Genomic DNA, 19,892 nt, shown 5'->3' on the forward strand with positions numbered 1-19,892 from the left:
GCTGGACCGAGGCGCTGTCGGGGGCTCAGGGCGACTCAGGGCTCTGCCAGGTGTGTGGACAGAGCTATCATGTTGCCCATCCTTCCGACAGACGCACCCGTTTGATGGAGGGGCTCTCACGCTCATCCAGTGCAGGCCGCGCCAGTCCCAGCGGTGAGTGGAACTCATTCCTGTGCTCGTCGCGGTCGCTGCCCTCGTGGGAGCTGCTGCAGCTGCTCAGGCTGTCAACAGGAGAGCGGCCCGAGTCCTGGCGGGAGGAGGCGCTCTGGGGTGGTGGTACTCCGCCACCGTAACCCCCCGATGTGCTGCTGGTGCGATCTCTAGGAGGAGAAACAGGTTCGGACTTGATGTGCAGGCTTTGAGCAGAAGGCAGGGACAGATTTGAACCCTGACATAAGTGAGAGCTAGAGCAATTTCTGTAGGAAGGAAAGGAAACGCAAGGGGTTACAGAGTTACAGAGCAAAGAAACAAAGTTGTGTGTCAGTGTGTGGCAGTCAAACATGACAAACAAGCATGCAATCAAGCACGCACACTCCAGCTCATGAACGGGCGGTGGGGGGTGGGGTGTCATGATTGTTTTGGACCTTGTGAGTTCCAGGTTGAAAACAGTGACATGAATGTGTGGCAACTTTTAAAGTCTGGTGATAATTATTGTGCGACACAGCACAGCACATCACACAACACTCACCCGAGCTGGCCCAAAGCTGAGTGCTGCATGTTCTGAAGGTGTTGCTGTTGCCACCCACTCATGGAGCCGAGGTGAAGGGAGCTGCCACTGTTGAAGCCTGACAGGGAGGACAGGTCTGCACTATTCAGGGAATACTCTGTTTAAAGGAGAAGGATGAAAGAAATTGTACATTATAGGTTGTTAAAAGATGCTCTACTTTGCAAACGAGGCAACTTTTCCTTTTAAAACTCGACGCGGTCTTCATTTATGTGACAATACTACCCTCTAGTGGTAGAATAGTGGTACAATATGAAAGTAAACGATGTAACTGAAAGGCTGTTTTTGTTGATGTAAAGTTTTTTACATGTTGATGTAAAGTTTACATAAACAAAAACACCCTTTCACTAACAGGCGGACTGTGGTCCGGGTCCGGACCCAGAAGCTGTGTCATACGGACCCGGACATACAGCCAAAACAGATGGTTACGATTTAAAAACCGGCGCAGCTTTTATAGTCTTTACGGTAGCCGTTTTGTGGAAGGGGAAACCAATTGCTAATTGAATAGGAGTTAATCCCATCCCATGTGATACCAGCCAGTCAAATCTGTGCATTCTAGGCGGTAAACATTGAAAAGTTGCAGCTCAGTCAGATAGGAGTTATCGGCAAGACACGAAAAGACACTAGAGAGAAAACATAAAAACAACAACACAAAACATAGCGTTGCATGTAGCGAAAACCACGGGAGAGACACGGACGAAGTGGACTGCGAAAATAGGGCATTTAATCCAGAATGGTCAGACTCCTTTCTCCTTTCCTTACTGGGTGCACTAAACTAGCGTGTCTCATATGCGCACAAACTGTGGCACCTATTAAAAGTGCCAATGGGAAACGTCACTATGAGATAAAATATAAGTTGTTTGAAGAAACATACCTACTCAAATCTCACATAAAATTAACCGTATTTTTTGGACCATAACGCGCACCAGTTATAAGGCGCATTAAGCGAAACAAAACAGTCTGCGAAACAACGTTAATATCCGAATCAGTCTCGTTGTTGTTAATTAGTTGTTTAGTGATGATTCCGGCCTTCGTGAAAGCTCGGACAGCATTTCAAACTGATACCTTAGCGCAGACATCCACGATCCATTGGCAGATAGTGGCGTAACTCGCCGTGAATTGCCTCCCTGTCTTGGTGAATGTGTGTTCGCCTTCGATCATACAATGCTCCGACGCAGCTCGTAATTTAACTTTGAACGACCTGTTAACACCAATATTTAGCGGTTGGAATTCTGTGGTTAATCCACCCGAAATGATGGCAAGCTCCGAATTAGTGTACTTCACTTGCGTTTTGACAATATAGGGACGGAGATTTGTGGAAAAGAGTAGTGACCTAAGTTGGATACTGGAGGGCGCTGTTGTTCTCCCCTCAAGAGTCAGACGGTTGTCATTATTTTTGTTCTGGATGGTTAACGCTATTGTTGTTTTGACGCTGTTCCGTGTGGAAGTGCGGATGTTGTTTATCCTGTATCGATAAAAATGGAGAAATAAAAAAAATGACTGCCAAGCGTCTGAGTCGTCCTGCACCGCCCCATATCGATATCGAATTCAAAAACACAACCCAGAGTCTCTAGGTGTTAGGAGGAATGGCGCGACGTTGCGCGCATTTGAGTTACACAACCATAATGATAATAATAATAATAATTGTTGTTGAGCATCTTCTAATTGTGATAACTGAGTTAAACGTCATTGTTGTGCTTCAGTTGTGTGCCATCATGTGTGATGCGCTGTGTGGTTTGGTTTTATAAAATCGATTCGAGCTCAGTAGCACAACCAAAAGTATTACATAAGGCGCACCAGGTTATAAGGCGCACTGTCGATTTTTGAGGAAATTAAAGGCTTTTAAGTGTGCCGTATAGTGCGGAAAAGACGGTAGTCTGCGGGCCCAATATGACCATACAGTATGTGGGGAGTTGAATATAAGAGGGGGAGATGTGAGGTTAAATCGTTCAATTGTTAAGATATGTTGATATCTGAATTGGCTCAATTAAGAGTAACAGAGTATGCACATACACACACACACACATACATATCTCAAATATAATTTGGATGTTTTGTTGATATCTGGCATCTTGGTGTTTGGCTGTGTTTGTTAGAAGTTGCAGAGTGCATGTTGTTTTTCCTATAGCTCTCAGACTTTGCTTCATTCATGTCAAGATATTTTTGGAAATTCCATCCATCCATCCATCCATCCAACCTTCCTGCAGGTGGTGAGTCCACTATTAAATAATTTATTTTATGTTTTGAAGTCATTTACTTTATTTTAATGTGAACATAGTGTACATCTCATTTATTTTTTATTTATTTTCTAGTTCAGTTGTATGTTACATGACAATAAATATTGTCAGGAAGTTCTGAATTGTACTGAAATCATTTTATTTAAAACAACAGGTATTGATTAGCTGCAGAATCTAAACAATCTTCAAATATGCGGAAAGAAGATTGATTAGATGCACATGTTGATAAAAGTACTTAAATATATATCACACTAAGTTAGACATTATGATATTCCAGACCTTTGCTTCAAGTAATTTTCTCTAACTGGACCTCTTTTAATTTTAGTTGAATACCCCTGATGTAAACTATTCACATTCAAACTATTTTTTTAAAATTGTTTATACGTCCTTTTTAAAAGTAATAAAAAATAATATCTACCAGGGGTGGGATCAAGTCATTGTTTTGCAAGTGACAAGTAAGTCTTATGTCTTTGTCCTTAATTCCTGAATCAAGTCCAAAGTCAAGACTTGGGGACTTTTTTAGTATTTGAAAAATCTTTTAGAATTTTTTTCCCAAATTTTTTGGTAAAATTCTACTCCCCCCATGTTCTTCAGAAAGTGAAAAAATACGATGGAAATTTTTCAAAAAAGAATTAGAAGTTGTATCTTGTTTGCATGTTTCTCATCAAACGGGAGCATTTTGAAAATGTTTTAGAAAAAAAAATCATTTTCAGAATTCTTCAGTAAAAGCCTATTTTTCCATACCATGTTCTTCACTTGGTGAAAGATTTTGATGAAAATTTTTGGAATGGCAGGTCATGTTGGCTAGATGGTGAGTATTTAATATAAAAAATAAAATAAAAAAGAATTTTGGAATTTTTTCAGCAAAACCCAAAATTTTGGTCACATATGCAAGCATTTTGGAGATATTTGGAAAAAATATTTAGGAAACCTTTTTCAATTTTTTTGTTCGAGTTTTTGTTTTCTGCATGTTTTTTTTTTCAAATTTGTGGGTGTGAAACAATTTCAGTCTCTTGCATGGGCATGCATGAGAAAAATTAATAATAAAGTTTTTGTATAATGTTTTTTTTAACATTTTATCTTATCTGCATGTTACTCATCAAACTACAGCATTTTGAGAAACATTTCAGAAAATGTTTTTAATTTTTTCAGCAAAATCCTAATTTAGCATGTTATTTTTGGTCAGATGACATGTTGAGACATTTTTTTAGAAGTTTTTTTTTTCAAACTTTTACAAAAAAATAAAAAAAGATGTAATTGTTTGCATGGTTCACATCAAATTAGAGAAGTTAGGCTCAAACAGTGGGTTAGGGGGCAAGGTGAGGTACCAGAGGGGTTGGGATGGGAGATAGTTCAAGTCAAGTTCAAGTCTCTTTACTCTTTGACAAGTCAAAAGTCATCAAATTTATTACTCGAGTCTGACTCGAGTCCACACCTCTGATATCTACATAAGATACAAAAATGTATACAATAAAAGCATTGAGAAATTAGTGCATTAGAAATGTAATTAGAAGTTTATTTGAAAGAAAAAACGTATAACCTCAAAATAAAATTACACTTCAACCTTACTTGTATGAAAAACTATTTAAAGTGACGTTTTGGGGAGTTTATGCTGACAAAAGTTGGATTTTTGTCTTTTTTGAAAGACAATTTTATGTCATAAAATGTGAAAATGGCCCATTAGAGATAGACATAGCAATTCTTTTAGGAAAAAGCACCCTACAACCTAGTATAAATAGAAGTCCTTTGTTGTCAAAGGCTAATTCACTTTTTTGTACATTACTGTTCTTGTTCGCAGGAATTGGTTCCATAAAGAGTGCTTAGCATGTCTGCCTTGGAAGCAGAGAGCAGGTAGTCTTGGGTTAAACTCCCAGAAAAACCACATACTTGGCGCCTCCAGGGGGCAGCCTGTGGCAGCAAAGCTGCACTTACATCAATTTCTCAAGTGTGGCATCAATACATTCAAATGATTTATTATTATTATTAGATAAAACACCAAAAGGTGAACCATCCAATAAGGAACTGTTGTTGTTTTAAATGTTGATTTTGCAACAAATCAGACTGATTAGAGTTTCATATTCAAAGTAACTAAAAATACTTGATTTTCTTTCAGCAAAATTGTTTGTGTTCTGTAGATGGTTTCTGTAGGACTTCAACGCACCTAGAAGTATCACATTAAACCAGTTGTCTCAAAAATCATGTGTTTTGAAAGAGAAAAAATTCCGAGATAGTGCATTAATTTCACCAGTTTAAGTACAAAGTGAAAATAATTTAAGGTTAAAAATGCTGCACATTTAAAGATACTCGCTGCTGATGTCATCATTCACTTATGTGACTATGACCTGGTTACTTACAGAAGTAAAGCCATGTTTAAAATGCATATAACATTTGTGAAACAGAAAAGTAAACTGGCTGTGGTACATACCGGTACCATAAGATGTAGAGATGGCAGATGGGTAACCACCCAGGCCTTGTCCTGGTAGAGTGGGAGTTGCTACTGATACCACAGGGGTGGCCAGTGACTGAGCTGACTGAGAGTTGTTTATTCTCTGGTTCTGTGACAGAAGGAAACAGAGAAGGAGGGGAATGAGAAAGGCAGACAAAACAAACAGAAACTGCAATAAACCCATAAAGTTTTTTCTCCTTTTTCTTATTTTCTTTCTTTCACTCAACAGATGCTGAGAAAATGAATTTGATGCCAACGTCTAGGAAAATTAATCATTTGACGTGCGGCATGGCTGAACCCTGCCAACCCTATCATTTACCACCTTTTCTGAGGGCCCACTGTCGCTATAGTAACATCATCAGTCTCCACAGCAACGCAGGGTAGTGACGGCAATGGAGAAGTACTGTAGCAGAGGGGAAGGGTTTTTTAGAAATCATGGAGGTCTGACTCAAATCAATTGTTCAGTACTTTAGAAAAACATTAATCTCTACATTATGATCAATAAAAGCTGTGAGCTTGATATGTGTAGAGACACAGCAGGCAGGCGTGAGGATGAAGTGAATCATGGGGAAAAAAAGTAAAAGCACAGATGATGGCTAAGGCAGAAAGAGGCCAGGCTGCTCTCACACTGAAAATCCACTGGGTGGCAGTCTGTGCCCTCCTAAAACGCTCTGAGAGGCGATTACGCTTCTTCAGCAGAGTCAGCAACAATAAAGGTTAACAGTTACTTTACTTTACTCCAACGCCCTGTTTCTATCTTTACTAAACACAGTAATTGGAGCAAAAAAGTAAAACAAGACCAGAGGTTACAGCCGCTGCTCTCAATTCTAACGGGGATTTAATTTATTTTATCCTCTCACTGCCCTGTATTTGTGTTGATCTTTGAATTTGAATGCCAATCTGACTCACCAACAGCAGGTCCAAGTCCTCAGACTGATGGCATTAAAAGGGGAAGGTGCAGTAAACTGAAATAAGTAAGTGCAACTTTGAATTTCTGAAGTGCTGCTCAGGGGCAGAACTAATAAGAAGAAATGGAAGCTAAGAATTACAGCTACTACAAAACCAACACACCTAGATGGAAATAAGGAGGAACGAAATACAAGGGCCACGAGAACAACAACAACACAGTGTGAAAAATAGTGTGTCAGTTTTGGGCCAAGTCACATGACAATGAAAACATGATGTAGTTTTATCTTAATGCCATCAACCCAAGTCTAATACCAACAGATAAAAGTAGCAAAAAAACCACAAAAAACAAACAAACAAAAAAAAAAAGAGAGGCTGACTTCACCCAACTGACTGGAGGAGAGAACAAGGAATAAAACAAACGATACAGAGATTACTCACAATAGAGGGCATGTTGTTTTTAGCGCCAGGAGGGATGAGCACACGTAGGTCGGGTTTGCGATTGTTCATGCCGAGGTTGACCGGTGGTGGAGACTTTGCCTGCATGTTCTTGTTCATGCCACCTGGAGAGACCAGCAGACCAGGGGAGTTGCGATGGTTTCCATATCCATTTCCTGCGAAGGAACGAGAAAAGAAGATGCAGCGAGACACGGGTTATTCCGTTTTTGTTGAACAGCTTATGAATCAAAGGTGTCGACTATGTGTTATTAAAAGCTGTTTAATTCTTTTTTTTTTTTTTTAATGAATCCTGGAAATCCCGCTGTCCATGATGGTGTAAGTCTAATTAAGAACTACAGGAATCCATTTTCACCTCCTGCTCATTTTCAGGGTTTCCGTTTCATCACTACTTCCTGTGGTAGAACATTTATGAGCTCACCAGTGAGAGGAGACTTAATAAAAATACTCAAACAAGGCACAGACTACTTGTGTGTTTCTTGGTGATCACCACTGTTTGTTTGGCTGTTGCACAGTGAAGGCTTCCACCAGAAGGGGACCTCACCCTGCGCCTCTGTCACTGTCAGTTAGGGCTACATGTGCCCTGCAACAGCCAGTGAATTGTGTAAAAACATCTAATTACGGGTAGCATGACCACAGAGGGATGGGACCCATCATTTGGCCATCAGAGTTAAACACGTGTGGTTCTTCCAGACAAAGACCCTGCATTGGGGTTTTGCCACTAGATCTGCATTCCCTTAAATACAGAGGGCCAAGTGCAGCACCCACTTCTCCCTCCAAAAACTGTGGGGGACAAATCCTAACAACATGTTAAAAAAAAAAAAAAAAAAACAGAAAAATAAGGGGATTCTTACAAGCAACACAGTCTTTGTTTCTAACCCAATCCCACAGGCTGTTTTCCCCTTACTTCTCCCTTCCTTCTTCCACGGGGTAGAACACAGGGCACAGTGCGGACGTTCCCACTTGAAAGACGGGCAGGAATTATACGTTAGACATAAATGAATTTCCTAATCATATACTCCAGGGGAAAATGAGTCGCAGATGTCTTCCTGGGCCATTTCCCTCGCTGATCTTTGTTTAATTTGAGAGCGAGGTTTTTGTTGTTTGGAAATGAAAAGTCTGAGAGGCTTCAATATCAACAATGTGAGGAGCAAACGACCACTGACAGCGAGGGAAAAATGACACAGTGTTACAGTGGACAGTGGAAATCAGTGTGAGCCGCCGTTGTGTTCTTTTGTGTGTTTCTCTGTGAGCATGTGAGCTCGTGTCAGCTGATGTTAACAACAAAGGTTGTTTGTTATTTTACCGTTTGCAGAACATGAATTTTTACTTGTGCCTAATTCTGCATGTCTCCGAATGTACACAAGCAGAATGGGACTTGAGTCTTTGCGAGCCATGCTGTATAAGTACTTGTGCATGATCTGTGCCTATTGATGCACGTGTGTGTTTTGTGTTAGATCTCGTATTGGCAATAAGGCAGCTGCCTCTTCACTTTTTCCCGCTCTTCTTCTTCTTCTGCTACTCCTCAGAGCTGGCACTTTGTGAGATATGAGTGGGTGCATGTGGAGCCAGATGAATAAGACAGCACACACGTAAAAACACAAACTCCCCGTGCACACACACATGCTTTAGTAAATAACCAAGCAGGAAGTACATCAGTGTTTCTGTACAAATGAATAGAAAAGAGAAGGATCTCTAGAAAAACATTAATACGCACTTTGGTCAAGATGACACGGACTTCATCTGGGTTTCATTTAATCAGACATCTGTGTACCGCCACCCTGTGAAGACGGCCGCAGTACGGTCAATTATGTGCTAGATGACTGTGATAATGAGTCACACAGGCCGGTCCTTAAGCACTTCAGAAACTTAAACTGCTAGCTAATTATGAGAAAGAAACAAGAGCTGAAACAAGCCTCAAAACTTTATTTTCTGACATGAACGCTGAAGAACATGGACTGAAATGTGATGCATAACCAGGGTTTATTTGCACAGGCCATCATCGCTGCTGCTCTGCACAGTGGAGCCAAGATGCAGGCTGGTGTCAGCCTTTTAGAGGAAGCACCAAAATTAAACACCACTGTCTCGGCTGTAGCCTGCTTTGCAGCAAACTTACTCTTCGAAAACAACACCTGATCTGAGATTCTGATTAACTGCTTTGGGTTATTTCGGAGGTGTTGAGGGACACCTGAGGTCATAGCTGTGGGGCAGATTGTAAACTGACAAGGAGGCAGGTGTTAAAAGTCTGGTGTACATCAGGACTAACAAATCTCTCTCTCTGTCTTTCTATCTCTCTCTTCTATCTCACTCTCTCACACACACACACACACAGACAGCAGAAGAGGGGTGTGGTTAAACTCAAATTCATTTTAACAGTTACTGAAAATATTTCTAATGTCCTGTTGTGGTCTAACAGGCGCGCACCATGCTATTCCCCATGCAAACACACACTTCCGTTGCGGTTTGGCCAAATGTGCATTCAACTCCAACTGAACGAAGGTGTCACTGGCCTACTCACGCTTACAGCTTGTACACTTGGGACACTGCCAAAGTTCAGACAGACCGATGAAGACTCCTTTTTTGTGCTTGTCGGTTTTTCTGTGAGCTTCTTTAATTTAGAGTGATTTGACCGGAGATTACTTTTAGACGTAGCACGTAGGTAATTAATCTGAGTAGGGAGTAATTGGCGTGTGTGTGTGTGATCAAGGTGAGAGGTGACGGGAGCTTCTTGTTAAATCCCCTCAGTACATTTGCTGATCGCAACATAGATGACAGCTACATAATTGCACAAATGGAGGTGGGAGTTTTTCACATGCTGCGTTCTTGTCTGGAGCTTACTTCATCAGCTTTCTAAACACACACTCACATTCACATGTAAACGTCTACAATTCAAAGACATTTTTTAATATCACGAGCCCTACCATAATGACTCCTGATTCATGATTGACCTCAAAGTCTGGGTTGTTGCTCGATGTTTAACATACAGTGCGTGTTTAAAATAAATGTGCCGACAATGTAATAAATTATCTCTACATAATACTGGAATATCAAATATTAAATAAAAACTGCTGCTAGGCAACATACAGCAAACAGACTCTGCAGACTAGCCCCTGAACCTACCTTAAAAAAAGTCAAAAAAGTGATTTTGTTTTTATTGCAAGCTACAATTAAGGAAATGGAAAACTGACATGAAAAGGCAGAAAGAGTCGTGAATGCTACATCAACAGGTTGTTTACACAGATTTATCATTAACATTAAAACCTATGAGCCCTGATTCACTGCTGTAAAATAAGTTATTTCAACTGAAAAGTTGCAGTGAGATGAAATGTGAATTGCCGCTGGTGAGTAACTGGAAGTGTTTTACATTTCAACCTTGTTAGAGCTGAGATACAATACAGAAAAATACAGCTACAAAGAACATTAGAAAGGCCTCAAGGTCAATCAGTATGGGGGGTTATTAGCCCCGCTTGACCACAGACCCATTCTAAACACCCTCTCAAACCACAGTGTCTGAAAAGTGCTGTGTTTCAGGTTCTGCCTTCTCTAAAAATCTTTAAGTCCCTCTTTTGTTGAATTACAACCTCACAGTCATATCAGAGTCTCCCTAACAATGGGAGGACTTCAGGTGATGCCCTGAAAAACTGTCATTGTCCCTGAAACAATGATTGTAGAAACAAAGGATATGTTTTTGCGTTTATGTCTGAAGCGCAATTGCGCTTTCCAAAAAACAAAAACAAAACACGCATAATCTCAGCTCCTGATTTTCCACTGAAGACAGTCACACACAGGCCAGACATCTATTGTACGATGAGCTTATCAAGACAGGGGTGAGGTGAAGAGAACAGTGCTGGTGGTGCCACAGTGGCTGGGCCACCTCACACTGAGTCACTCAGAGGAACATCATTAAAATGGCTGTGCATGTTCACAGAACACTTCCATCTGTGTTCAACCACTTTTTCTCCTTTGCACACATGCTTCAGCCATCAGTGGATATTCATCACTACGCCTTTCCAAGTCCCCTCCCTCGACTCGCCTCACAAATGAGATTTAAGAGACGTTTGAATGGAATCTTTTACTTCTGACATGACTCTCTCTCCCTCAGCGCCGTGTTTTCAGCTGTTGCTGCTGAGCGACGATCGACACGTACAGTGTGCTTCTGTTCTTCCGACACGTTGACACAAAGGCTACATTTGAATCGGACTCTACAGCTCCCTGTCGACAGAACGCACGCCACAACAAATGGTCCTGTTGTGTTAGAGTGTGTGCGTACGTGAGTGCGATGAGTGACCAGACAGAGATACCAAGCGTTGAACCCTTGTGATGGTGCCCCAGGGGCCAGACAAGGCTGCCCAGCTGTGTCCCATTGACCCCCCTCCATCTCAATTTTTATACTCTGCTCTGCCGGGGCTGTAAAATTTAACCCTTTAAATGGGAGTCTCTTTGTCATAAACTTGGCCGAGACATGTCCTAGGGGACAGATCCATTAACAGACAAACGATAACACATAAGAGTCCTTGCTCCAAAAGCTCACACGTGGTTTGTTCTCTGCTCCGTGTGATCAATATTGCATGGTGAGCTCCAATTTAATTAATACAGTCACAGACATATGATTACTGCCGGACAAGTTCATCTGGAAAAAAACATTTACCCCCAAATATAGACTGTGGGTGTTGTCACTTTTAATTTACACTCATATCCTTTGTTGAGATACAGTAATGGCCTGCACACAGAAAAATTGAGCTATGTTTTCAGAAGTCCATCATCTCTTCTGATTACCTGTCAGTCACTGTGCTGCTCTAGCATGTAGAGCAAATGCAATTGTTTCACCTCATTTGTTTTACTATTCTATAACCGAAAGAAGACAGGACGTTTAACAACCCCCGACACTGAGCAACGCAATCCCCAAATGAACTTCACAACCACTAACATCAACACATCATGGACAAAACCTCCATTTTGGTTTGGGTTACTATTAGTCATACAATTTATGGTCCCAAGTGGGTGCCATGTGTGTGTGCCTCACTCTCTCTTTGTGTGTGTTAACAGACAACTGTTCTTACCGGCACTTGTGCCTGCGCCAGTTGTGAGGTCAGCACCCATGAGGCCACCTGAAAGATCAAAGAGTGAAGAGATTAAAAGAAAGAAAAGCATCAGAGTTCAGACACGTAGGGAAACATCCACTATGCCCCCGTCCCTTACCTCTGTGACCTTTCAAAGAACTCAATTTAATCACCGTTTCACTGTGCATGTGCGTGTTTGTGTGTCAGCGCTGCATGTGTGCACTGATACCAGAAGTAGTGCAGCTTCTTACTCAAAACATGAGCACGATGAGCACTGGACAGTGTGAGTGGATTTATTATACCGGCGTCCAAGAAAAATGACACATTATTATTTTTAAGCCATGTGAGGTGGAACAGTGGGAGGGCACAGAACGTGTGCGGTTTGGTGTGGATGCTGAGAGTGCCAAAACTCATATTTAGTTTATGCTGGCGCTTCCAGCATCCAGTTGTAATGACAGGGTAAGGGTGTGGGCAGCAGCCTGCAGACCAGAGGAACAGAAAAAAGGACTTTGGACAACAATAACAAACCAACAGGCCTGGCTTACTTATGTCACCATCATGGAACCATGTTGATGCCAGAAAAATGTCGTTTTACAGCTTTATCTTGTTTGCTGACAGGAAAACAATAGTAATAGTAATATTTGTTTTACTAATACTGCCCTTGAGTCTGAGAAAAGTCTTCCTGCTAAGAATTAATGATCAGATCAGTCAGATGCTAAGATAGTAGCTCTAGAGACAGTAGAGCTGTCACCATACCCATTCCATTACTATTTTAGTTCTGAGAAAACTCTAAAACCCCTAACAACATGGCATCACTGTCTTCTTTTATTAATACATCAGCCTTCTGACAGTCCCACATCTACAGTGTTTTATGGCAGTTGACTACTCTTAGTCACTTGACCATTTACATTTCAGATAAAAAACTGACTAGTTGCTGAACCCATCTGATTGGATGAATGGATGGACAATAACGACATGCACATGTTTGCATTGCTGTAGGTGAGGCCCTACCTGTGTTACCTGCACTTGGAGGTCTGTGTGTCACTCCAGGAGACATGTTGTTTCTCTGTAGACCATGGTGTGCCAGTGGCAGCAGGTTATGATTGCCCAGGGAACCACCAGGATGGCTGTAAATGAGATTGTTCTGGTTGCTAACAGGAATGGACACGGGCATGTCATAGTTTGATGGGGGCACAGCCTGCTGAGAAAGAAGGGGGAAACAGAAAGGGCAGAGACATGGTTTTGATTAGAATAAAGACATCAATTCATCAATTCAAACACAGATGGACAGCTAAAAAGAGACAAACATGCAGAGTTGAAGAAAAGAAAAACACAAGACTGTGGGTGGTGACTGGGAGTACTGCATAAAGAAGGGTAAGTGCTAAAAAACGAAAGTCCTCTCTGAGTTTTTTTTTTCTCCAAATTGCTCCCAAGATGATATCATATACTGCTGGAAACACTTTGTCATTACAACATGCTGTAGCTTACTGGATGTAGGTTACTTTGAGTGTACTTATAACTTTGTGTAAAGGACTCAGGTTTTGCCCCGCACATGTTGTGACATTTGTCATTGTGAAGGCAAAAGGTTGTTGTGAGGAATTTCTACTGGCTTTTCTTTTCCCTGAGAAGCATTCTTAGTTTCCTACATTTAGGAAATAAAAGGGATATGGTTCACTGGGTGAAGAAACCAACGGCACCCTGCTGCTTTAGAATGCCTCTAAAAAGTCTGCAAGATTGCTCTGCAATGTTAGCACTAACACTTAAGAGCTAAATGCAATTAAAATGTTTATTTTTCTGCTACTTGCAGCCCAATGTAAGCTGCGTTGTATTCTCACTATTGATGTGAGCCTCATCCGGAACATGAGCTTCGGGGCCCCTGGTGTCTAGTTTGTCATGTTTATTGTGTCACTTGGCAGAAGGAATTAACCTTGGGAGTGCCCTGGAAATGGTTGATCCTGCCTGTTAGCTTAAGGATGTAGAAAATAGGGCCCTAAATTACTGCCATGTGTCTTAAACCATGGAGGGAGCGCATCGGAAGGCTCATCAGCTCTGCTTATGACGAAGTGGGATATGAGGTTCAACATAGACTCATGTCTCTAAATTTTCACTCATGCTCTTTTCTTGCCCAAAAAGAACACAATGATGGGCCATATTTGGCCATATTACAATTTGGGCAGTTTTGGACAATTTGCTTTATCTGCATTTTTACATGGATACAAACATTTTTTTCTTCAATAACCAATGAGGTGTATTCTTCTCTTCCTCAAATTATTTGTCCCATCTCAGATTTCTTCCTGGATATTCATACCTTGTTATTTTTTTCTGCGCCATATTTTTAAGAGTGGGGTTGCTGTCTCCAAGTGCACATTTGGCCAAGGACTGGCCCATTTGTGGGTGTGTGGGCCCCCCGGTCTGTAAGTTGTCCTTTAACTGGTGCCATCCTTCCTGTTTCACTCATCTTCCTCTGCTGCCTCTCCCCACAGTCTCTTCAACAGTCCCCCTGCAATCCAGAGGCCCAGTGCTTGGCAGCCACCCTGACCACACAGCGAACTGCCACTTGTTGTGTGCAGAGTCCCCACCCCTCCAACGCTACCATCACCACCACCATCACCCTACTGTTCCGTCCTTGCTGAATCCCAAAGCCACCCGAGCTCAGCAACCCCTGCCTCACCTCTAACCACATCTCCCTCTGCTCCACGTGGCCTAGACACTACTGTTCTTCTCTGAATAAACTACTGTGGAATTATCTCTGTCTTTGTATGGGAAGAGCACTAACCATTTCAATATGGTGCTTAGTGAATGAGGGGCAGGCTAAGTTTACACAGAAAAGCAGCCTTTTGTTTGTGGTTTCTGGCAGATGGTTACAGATCAAATTCCCAGCTAAAACACTTTATAATTCAAATCCAGTTGTGCAGTAATAATTGGGTCTCAAAGTTTCAGCCTTAGTGTTGAGAAAACAATGACAATGGGAAAATGTTAGGTGTGTTAGGTAAGCTTCATAGTTTGTGATTGTCTGCTAAGGTTTCATTGCCCTGCTGTCTGTCCTTGTTGTTGCGGGTGACTGATTGCTGTGTTTCAATGCAAAGGAAAAGCACATGCAGACCACACCCCCCTGGGAGCCAGGCAAGGCATTGTGGGTAAATAGTTCAAGGTGGGAACCCGATGAGGTTCAAATGTGTCGTGAGAGCGAGTCTGCAATTACTATAGCAACAAAGACTGCTTGTTATGGTCATATCATTCTGTCAAATTAGAGGACAGGTCCTAAACAATGATCAAGAGGGAAGAAAATCAAAGGACAGTCATTATTTCTTTCCTTGTAAGTATGAACAGTTATAATCTCACCCTTGTCTTTCTACACTCTCACTTAGTATTTAGTCTGTAGGCAAACAATGGTGGTTAGAGGGGTTAGCGCAACAGTTACTCGCCAGTCAGCGTTTTGTTAGCCTGCTGAGGATGCGTGTTGTAACAACCCAGTACTTACAGGTATCTTATGGGTTTTTATCATGTGATCAAACTCCTCGTTAATCTGTTTGTATTTCTCCTCAGTGCGTGGAGTAAGGATGAGAGCAGACTCGAGCTCCGGGCTCTCGCCGCCTTTGTTCTCCTTCTTGCTCAATGCCTGCCAGGTCCCACAACCACAGAGACGGACAATAGGGAAACACGGATGAAGGGACGGGGAGATGGGTGGTAGGAGCACATGACGGAAACGAGGACGAAGCAAGAGAGCAAAGGGGAAGGGGGGAGAGAAAGAGAGGAAAGAGAGGTGAGAGGAAGGCTTGGGGTTCAATGAGAAGTACTTACACACAGTCTCTGTCTGCTGATCATCAAATCAATGTCCTCGTTTATTTTCCTGTACTTGTCCTCTGACTCGGGGCTATGTCCAACCGAGTCATCTGCGTCGGGGTCTGGGCTGTCACAGCCATTTAGGCCCTTCTTTCTCAATGTCTGCAAACAGAGCAGTTGCACAGAATAGTTGAAGGGACGTGGGGTCATGAACAATGAACCAGGTGAAGCGTCTCAAAGGGATCGATGGCAATGAAGTTTGAGGAGGAGACTTTTAGAATGGATTCCTGACAAAAGATTACATATAATTCATGGTAATGTTAGTTTACTCTACAAATATCTGGAGGAATCTGAACATTTTTAACTTAATTGAACATTTTGTTTATGATAAACAAACATTAAAAAAACAATGTCACAAATCACTTGAAAAAATTAGGGAAATGTGAGCTGAGCAGCTCAAGTCTCAAACAAAGTGAATTAAGAAAAAAGTGCATGAGTAACACACTTGTGTTACACACTTTTCTTAAACCGTTTCTGTTTCAGTTTAAAGGTTCACCTAAACTAAGCGGGTTAAACAAAACTTTAACTTTGCACCAAATTTCCAAATTCTATTTTTTTTATTTCTACATCTACATTTTGACAGGCTTTCATTCTAATCTCCAACAATGTGAGGGTGGCATGAGGACAGGCTGGCTCCTTTGTGACCAAATAAACATGCAGATAAAAATTAACAACCTTTATTATAACCTTTATAATTACACAGGAAATAAAAGACAAGTCATTAAAGCAAATACATATTCTTTGATAACCAACAACATCAGCTGATCACGAAACAAAGTTAAAATTCAACCCACAGGCACTTGGTTCCATGACTGTGGTACAGTACATAGTGTGTGAAAATTAAATGAGGTAGTTTCTGTTTTGGCCACCTGATGGCCACCTGCCCCCATTAGAGTAGCCAGGAAACAGCAGACTGGCAATAAATGCTCTTTCTCTCCGCTTGTGTGAGAGAGACAAAGAGAAGGAGAGGGAGAAAAAAGAAAGCTCTCTCTTGGTCCTTTTTTAGATATTGTTGACAACCATAACAACAGGGATAAGTTTCACCGTACATTACACTGTCTGTTAGCATGCAGCCGTGTTTGCCTGAGCGAACAAGCACCAATAGGTGGTGTGTTCATTTGCCTCGTAATGTGAGAGACAAAGGCAGAGCAGGAGGAGGAATAAAAGTACAGTAGCTGACAGTTACAAATCTCATCAAAGGTACTCCACCTCCTCCACCCTCCCTCCACCTCCTCGCAACCCTCTCACTCATCCACCCTCCCTCTTCCTGGCTTTAATAAAGGGAGATTAGTCTACAGGAGGAATATCACGGGCCTGCTCCTGTCTGTGCAGTCGTCGCTTCACACTGTGCTCTTCTACTTTCATCTGAAGCTCCATATCAGACAGACGTAATTAAATTTACTTTAGCACTCCCTGTATTTGATGCTGATCAAGTGTGTGTGCCTCTCTTCTCTCTTTTTTCTCTCTCTACTTCTGTATATGTTGTTGCATGTGTGTGTGTTCTCGAGCGTGTGTGTAGGAGGGGAAAGAGGGGAATGAGTGTGTGCATGTGTGGGTGTGTGAGAGTGGGTGTGAGCGTCAAAAAGGAAAAAAAAACCTAGGCCGGAGAAAGGAGTAAGATAGATGCTAAGATAAGTTAATCTCGCTGAACTTCTTCCTCATCATTTGTTTGCCTCTGTAAATACTCAGTCACTCATGGAGGAGATACCAGTGTGAGCTACTCCATAACAACCAGCAGCACGAGTGACAGGGAGTGATCTGCTTGCTTAGAAAACAAATAACAAACCAGTCATCTCTCATGTCAGCACAACAAAGGCCTGTTTTGAGTGTGGTTTTAGTGAACTTCCAGGGCCCCTTTTGTGTGTGTATAGATGTGTGTATGAGGAATGTTTGATTCGTGAGGTGTCTGGTGGTGAGACAGCTACTGTAAGTGTGTCAACAATTTGCTGGCTCTCCTCTTCTTTCGTTGAATCCTCGCTTGGCCCCTAGACTAGAAATCTTGGAATTGTGAGTTTGAAAGCGTCTCTCACATCTTTGACAATCTTCAGGAAATCACACCAAACACATCAAGAGAAGCGATGCAGGGGATCTGACTTCTAACAGACCTACGGTGCATCAGGCACTCTTGCTCTATCTGAGGTGGATGAGTCAAAAGAACAAAGGGGTTGCAGAAGTTCAGAATGCTGTCTTTTTCTGGCGATGGCATACGATGTGAATTTCTCGTTTTCCATTTGTGTTTAGATTCAGGTCTTTGGCGATGCATCATATCAAACTGACAAGAGCTGAACTGATCTGTTGGCCTTTTCTCTGTTCACATGAGGATGCATGAAGGAAAAACAAACTTTCCATCCTACTTGCAGCGATTTCCACCACCTACTGTTTGACATCAGACACTGCAGCAGAGCTCTACTTCCATTCTAGGAAGAAAAACAGTGGGGCATAGCTGAAAGACAAGAGCGAGGGCTGGGATAAAAGTGACACCCATAAGGGGCAACATATCTTGTGGCCTGAGGTGGGTAGGGGGTTGGGCAAAGGTTGCATTGGGTGTTGATAGGTTGCAGGGAGCCAGAGTGTGAGTGTTATATGACTTAGAAGCATGTGCTCTGGACTTAGCTTTCCAGGGGGCTCAGCACATTGAGGGTGCGGTACAAGGGCACTATGCCACTCATCCCAGTTATGTCCACCTGTTTCAAGTCTTCACACCTGTTGCCAAGAGCTGACACATGACCCAACAGCCAATAAGATGTGCCGGTGTGCATACAGAACCATAGAAGGCTCTCTCGGTCTTGCACCCTCCACCTCACTACTCTTACCCATCCTTTATACCCCCCCCCCCTTCCTCTTTCTCTGATAGCCTATGAGTAGGTCTGTACCCTGGGAGTCGCTCATCTACTGCTGTTTTAGGCAAGACTATTGTGACATCATCTCTGTTCTGTATTAGACAAATCAGTGATGAATATTTTAACTAGACAGAATAATTATCACTGGGGAAAAAAGAGCTGAAAACCCTGAGAAGTGTACTGAGAAGTACAGGCATGAAAACAGTATTTGGGGAATATGTTAATAAAGATGAAATTGGCCAAAAATTGTGTAAAGATTTTTTCTTTTTGCATAAATACGTTCCACAAAGGTGGAATTATACATTCTGCTCAACAAAAAAGCCATCAATCAAATTTCACTTTGCTCTATATTTTACATAATTTTCACTTATGTTGTTGCTATTTAAAATATATTTTTGTACCAAAGTCATCAGCTCATAGATTTTAAAACAAAAGATAAGTTATGCATAAAGGTAAAAAAAAGAGTTCTGTATATAAACAATTTACCTAAATCTGCATTAAATGGACAACAGAATATTTTTAGTGTTTACACTGACCATTTTATTTCAGTAAATATAAGCAAACTTCAAATCTATTCTTATAACATGAAGCTGAACATTTGCTACACAGTTAAATAAACTTTTGTTTTTTTACGTTTTTTAAAATTCTAAAAGCTCTGCAAATGGAATTTTTAATGGATGACTTGTTCAACTAAGGCGGCCCTGGTCTAAATTTGTTTTCTGAATAAAAAAGATAAGTTATGCATAAAGGTAAAAAAAAGAATCTCCTCTTGTTGACCTGTCACATATTTTCTACAGATCTGGACTGCTCAGTTTTATTAAATGGGCTTTATACATACAAACTCCGTTGTCGTACCTGGAGAGTACAGTAAAGATAAGTAGAAGAGTACAAAAAGAGTGACGAAAGCTGCAAAAAGATATGAATGCTTGCTCGGCTCAGTGTCTTTTTCTCCGTGGCCCCTTTGGAGGCTTGCTCCTAATTAAACTCCTTCTTCATGATGCTCCCTCATGACTCGACTTGTCACAGGGCCTAAGTGAAGCAGGAGAAGCATAGACACAGCGTCCTACATACTAAGACACCCGTCTCATTGGTACCCTTTATTTCTGCACCCTCAGCTGGCTCATCTAAGATATGGGAGTACTGTGAAGGAAACATGAGGTCACAGGAAACAATCAAGTGTTACCTCTTTTATACTCTACTAAATGTTTTAATTGTCCCATATTACATAGCCAGGACATTTTTGAGTGTGGGTGAGAATTTCACAGAGCTCTTTAGCTAACTGTGGTGGGTATTTGGGTGCGAGTTCTGGGTGGCCCCCAGGGGGTCCGCTATGGACGCCTGCACACAGAACTCCTGCCATACCAGGATCCGTCTGCTCGG

At 41.8% G+C, this 19,892-nt stretch overlaps 1 protein-coding gene across 13 annotated transcripts in view; it reads right to left on the reverse strand.

The window, feature by feature from the left end:
- Window positions 1-6: 6 nt before the first annotated feature.
- The window catches only part of mef2cb (myocyte enhancer factor 2cb), a 74,625-nt gene continuing 54,739 nt past the window's right edge, over window positions 7-19,892 (reverse strand). For 2 of the 13 annotated variants that reach the window (XM_008335771.2, XM_008335772.3), the window contains 7 exons: window positions 15,631-15,774; window positions 12,841-13,030; window positions 11,830-11,877; window positions 6,755-6,927; window positions 5,387-5,516; window positions 689-824; window positions 7-416 (listed from right to left, as the gene is read on the reverse strand). In XM_008335771.2, the coding sequence (XP_008333993.1) occupies window positions 68-416; window positions 689-824; window positions 5,387-5,516; window positions 6,755-6,927; window positions 11,830-11,877; window positions 12,841-13,030; window positions 15,631-15,774 (1,170 nt within the window). In that variant the 3' untranslated portion in view covers window positions 7-67. Of the gene's footprint in view, window positions 417-688; window positions 825-5,386; window positions 5,517-6,754; window positions 6,928-11,829; window positions 11,878-12,840; window positions 13,031-15,310; window positions 15,449-15,630; window positions 15,775-19,892 lie in introns of all 13 variants that reach the window. The other 11 variants (XM_017043084.2, XM_017043075.2, XM_017043073.2 and 8 more) reach the window with 11 other exon arrangements.

The sequence above is a fragment of the Cynoglossus semilaevis genome, chromosome Z (genome assembly GCF_000523025.1).
Source record: "Cynoglossus semilaevis isolate Cse_v1.0 chromosome Z, Cse_v1.0, whole genome shotgun sequence".
Lineage (NCBI taxonomy): Eukaryota > Metazoa > Chordata > Actinopteri > Pleuronectiformes > Cynoglossidae > Cynoglossus > Cynoglossus semilaevis.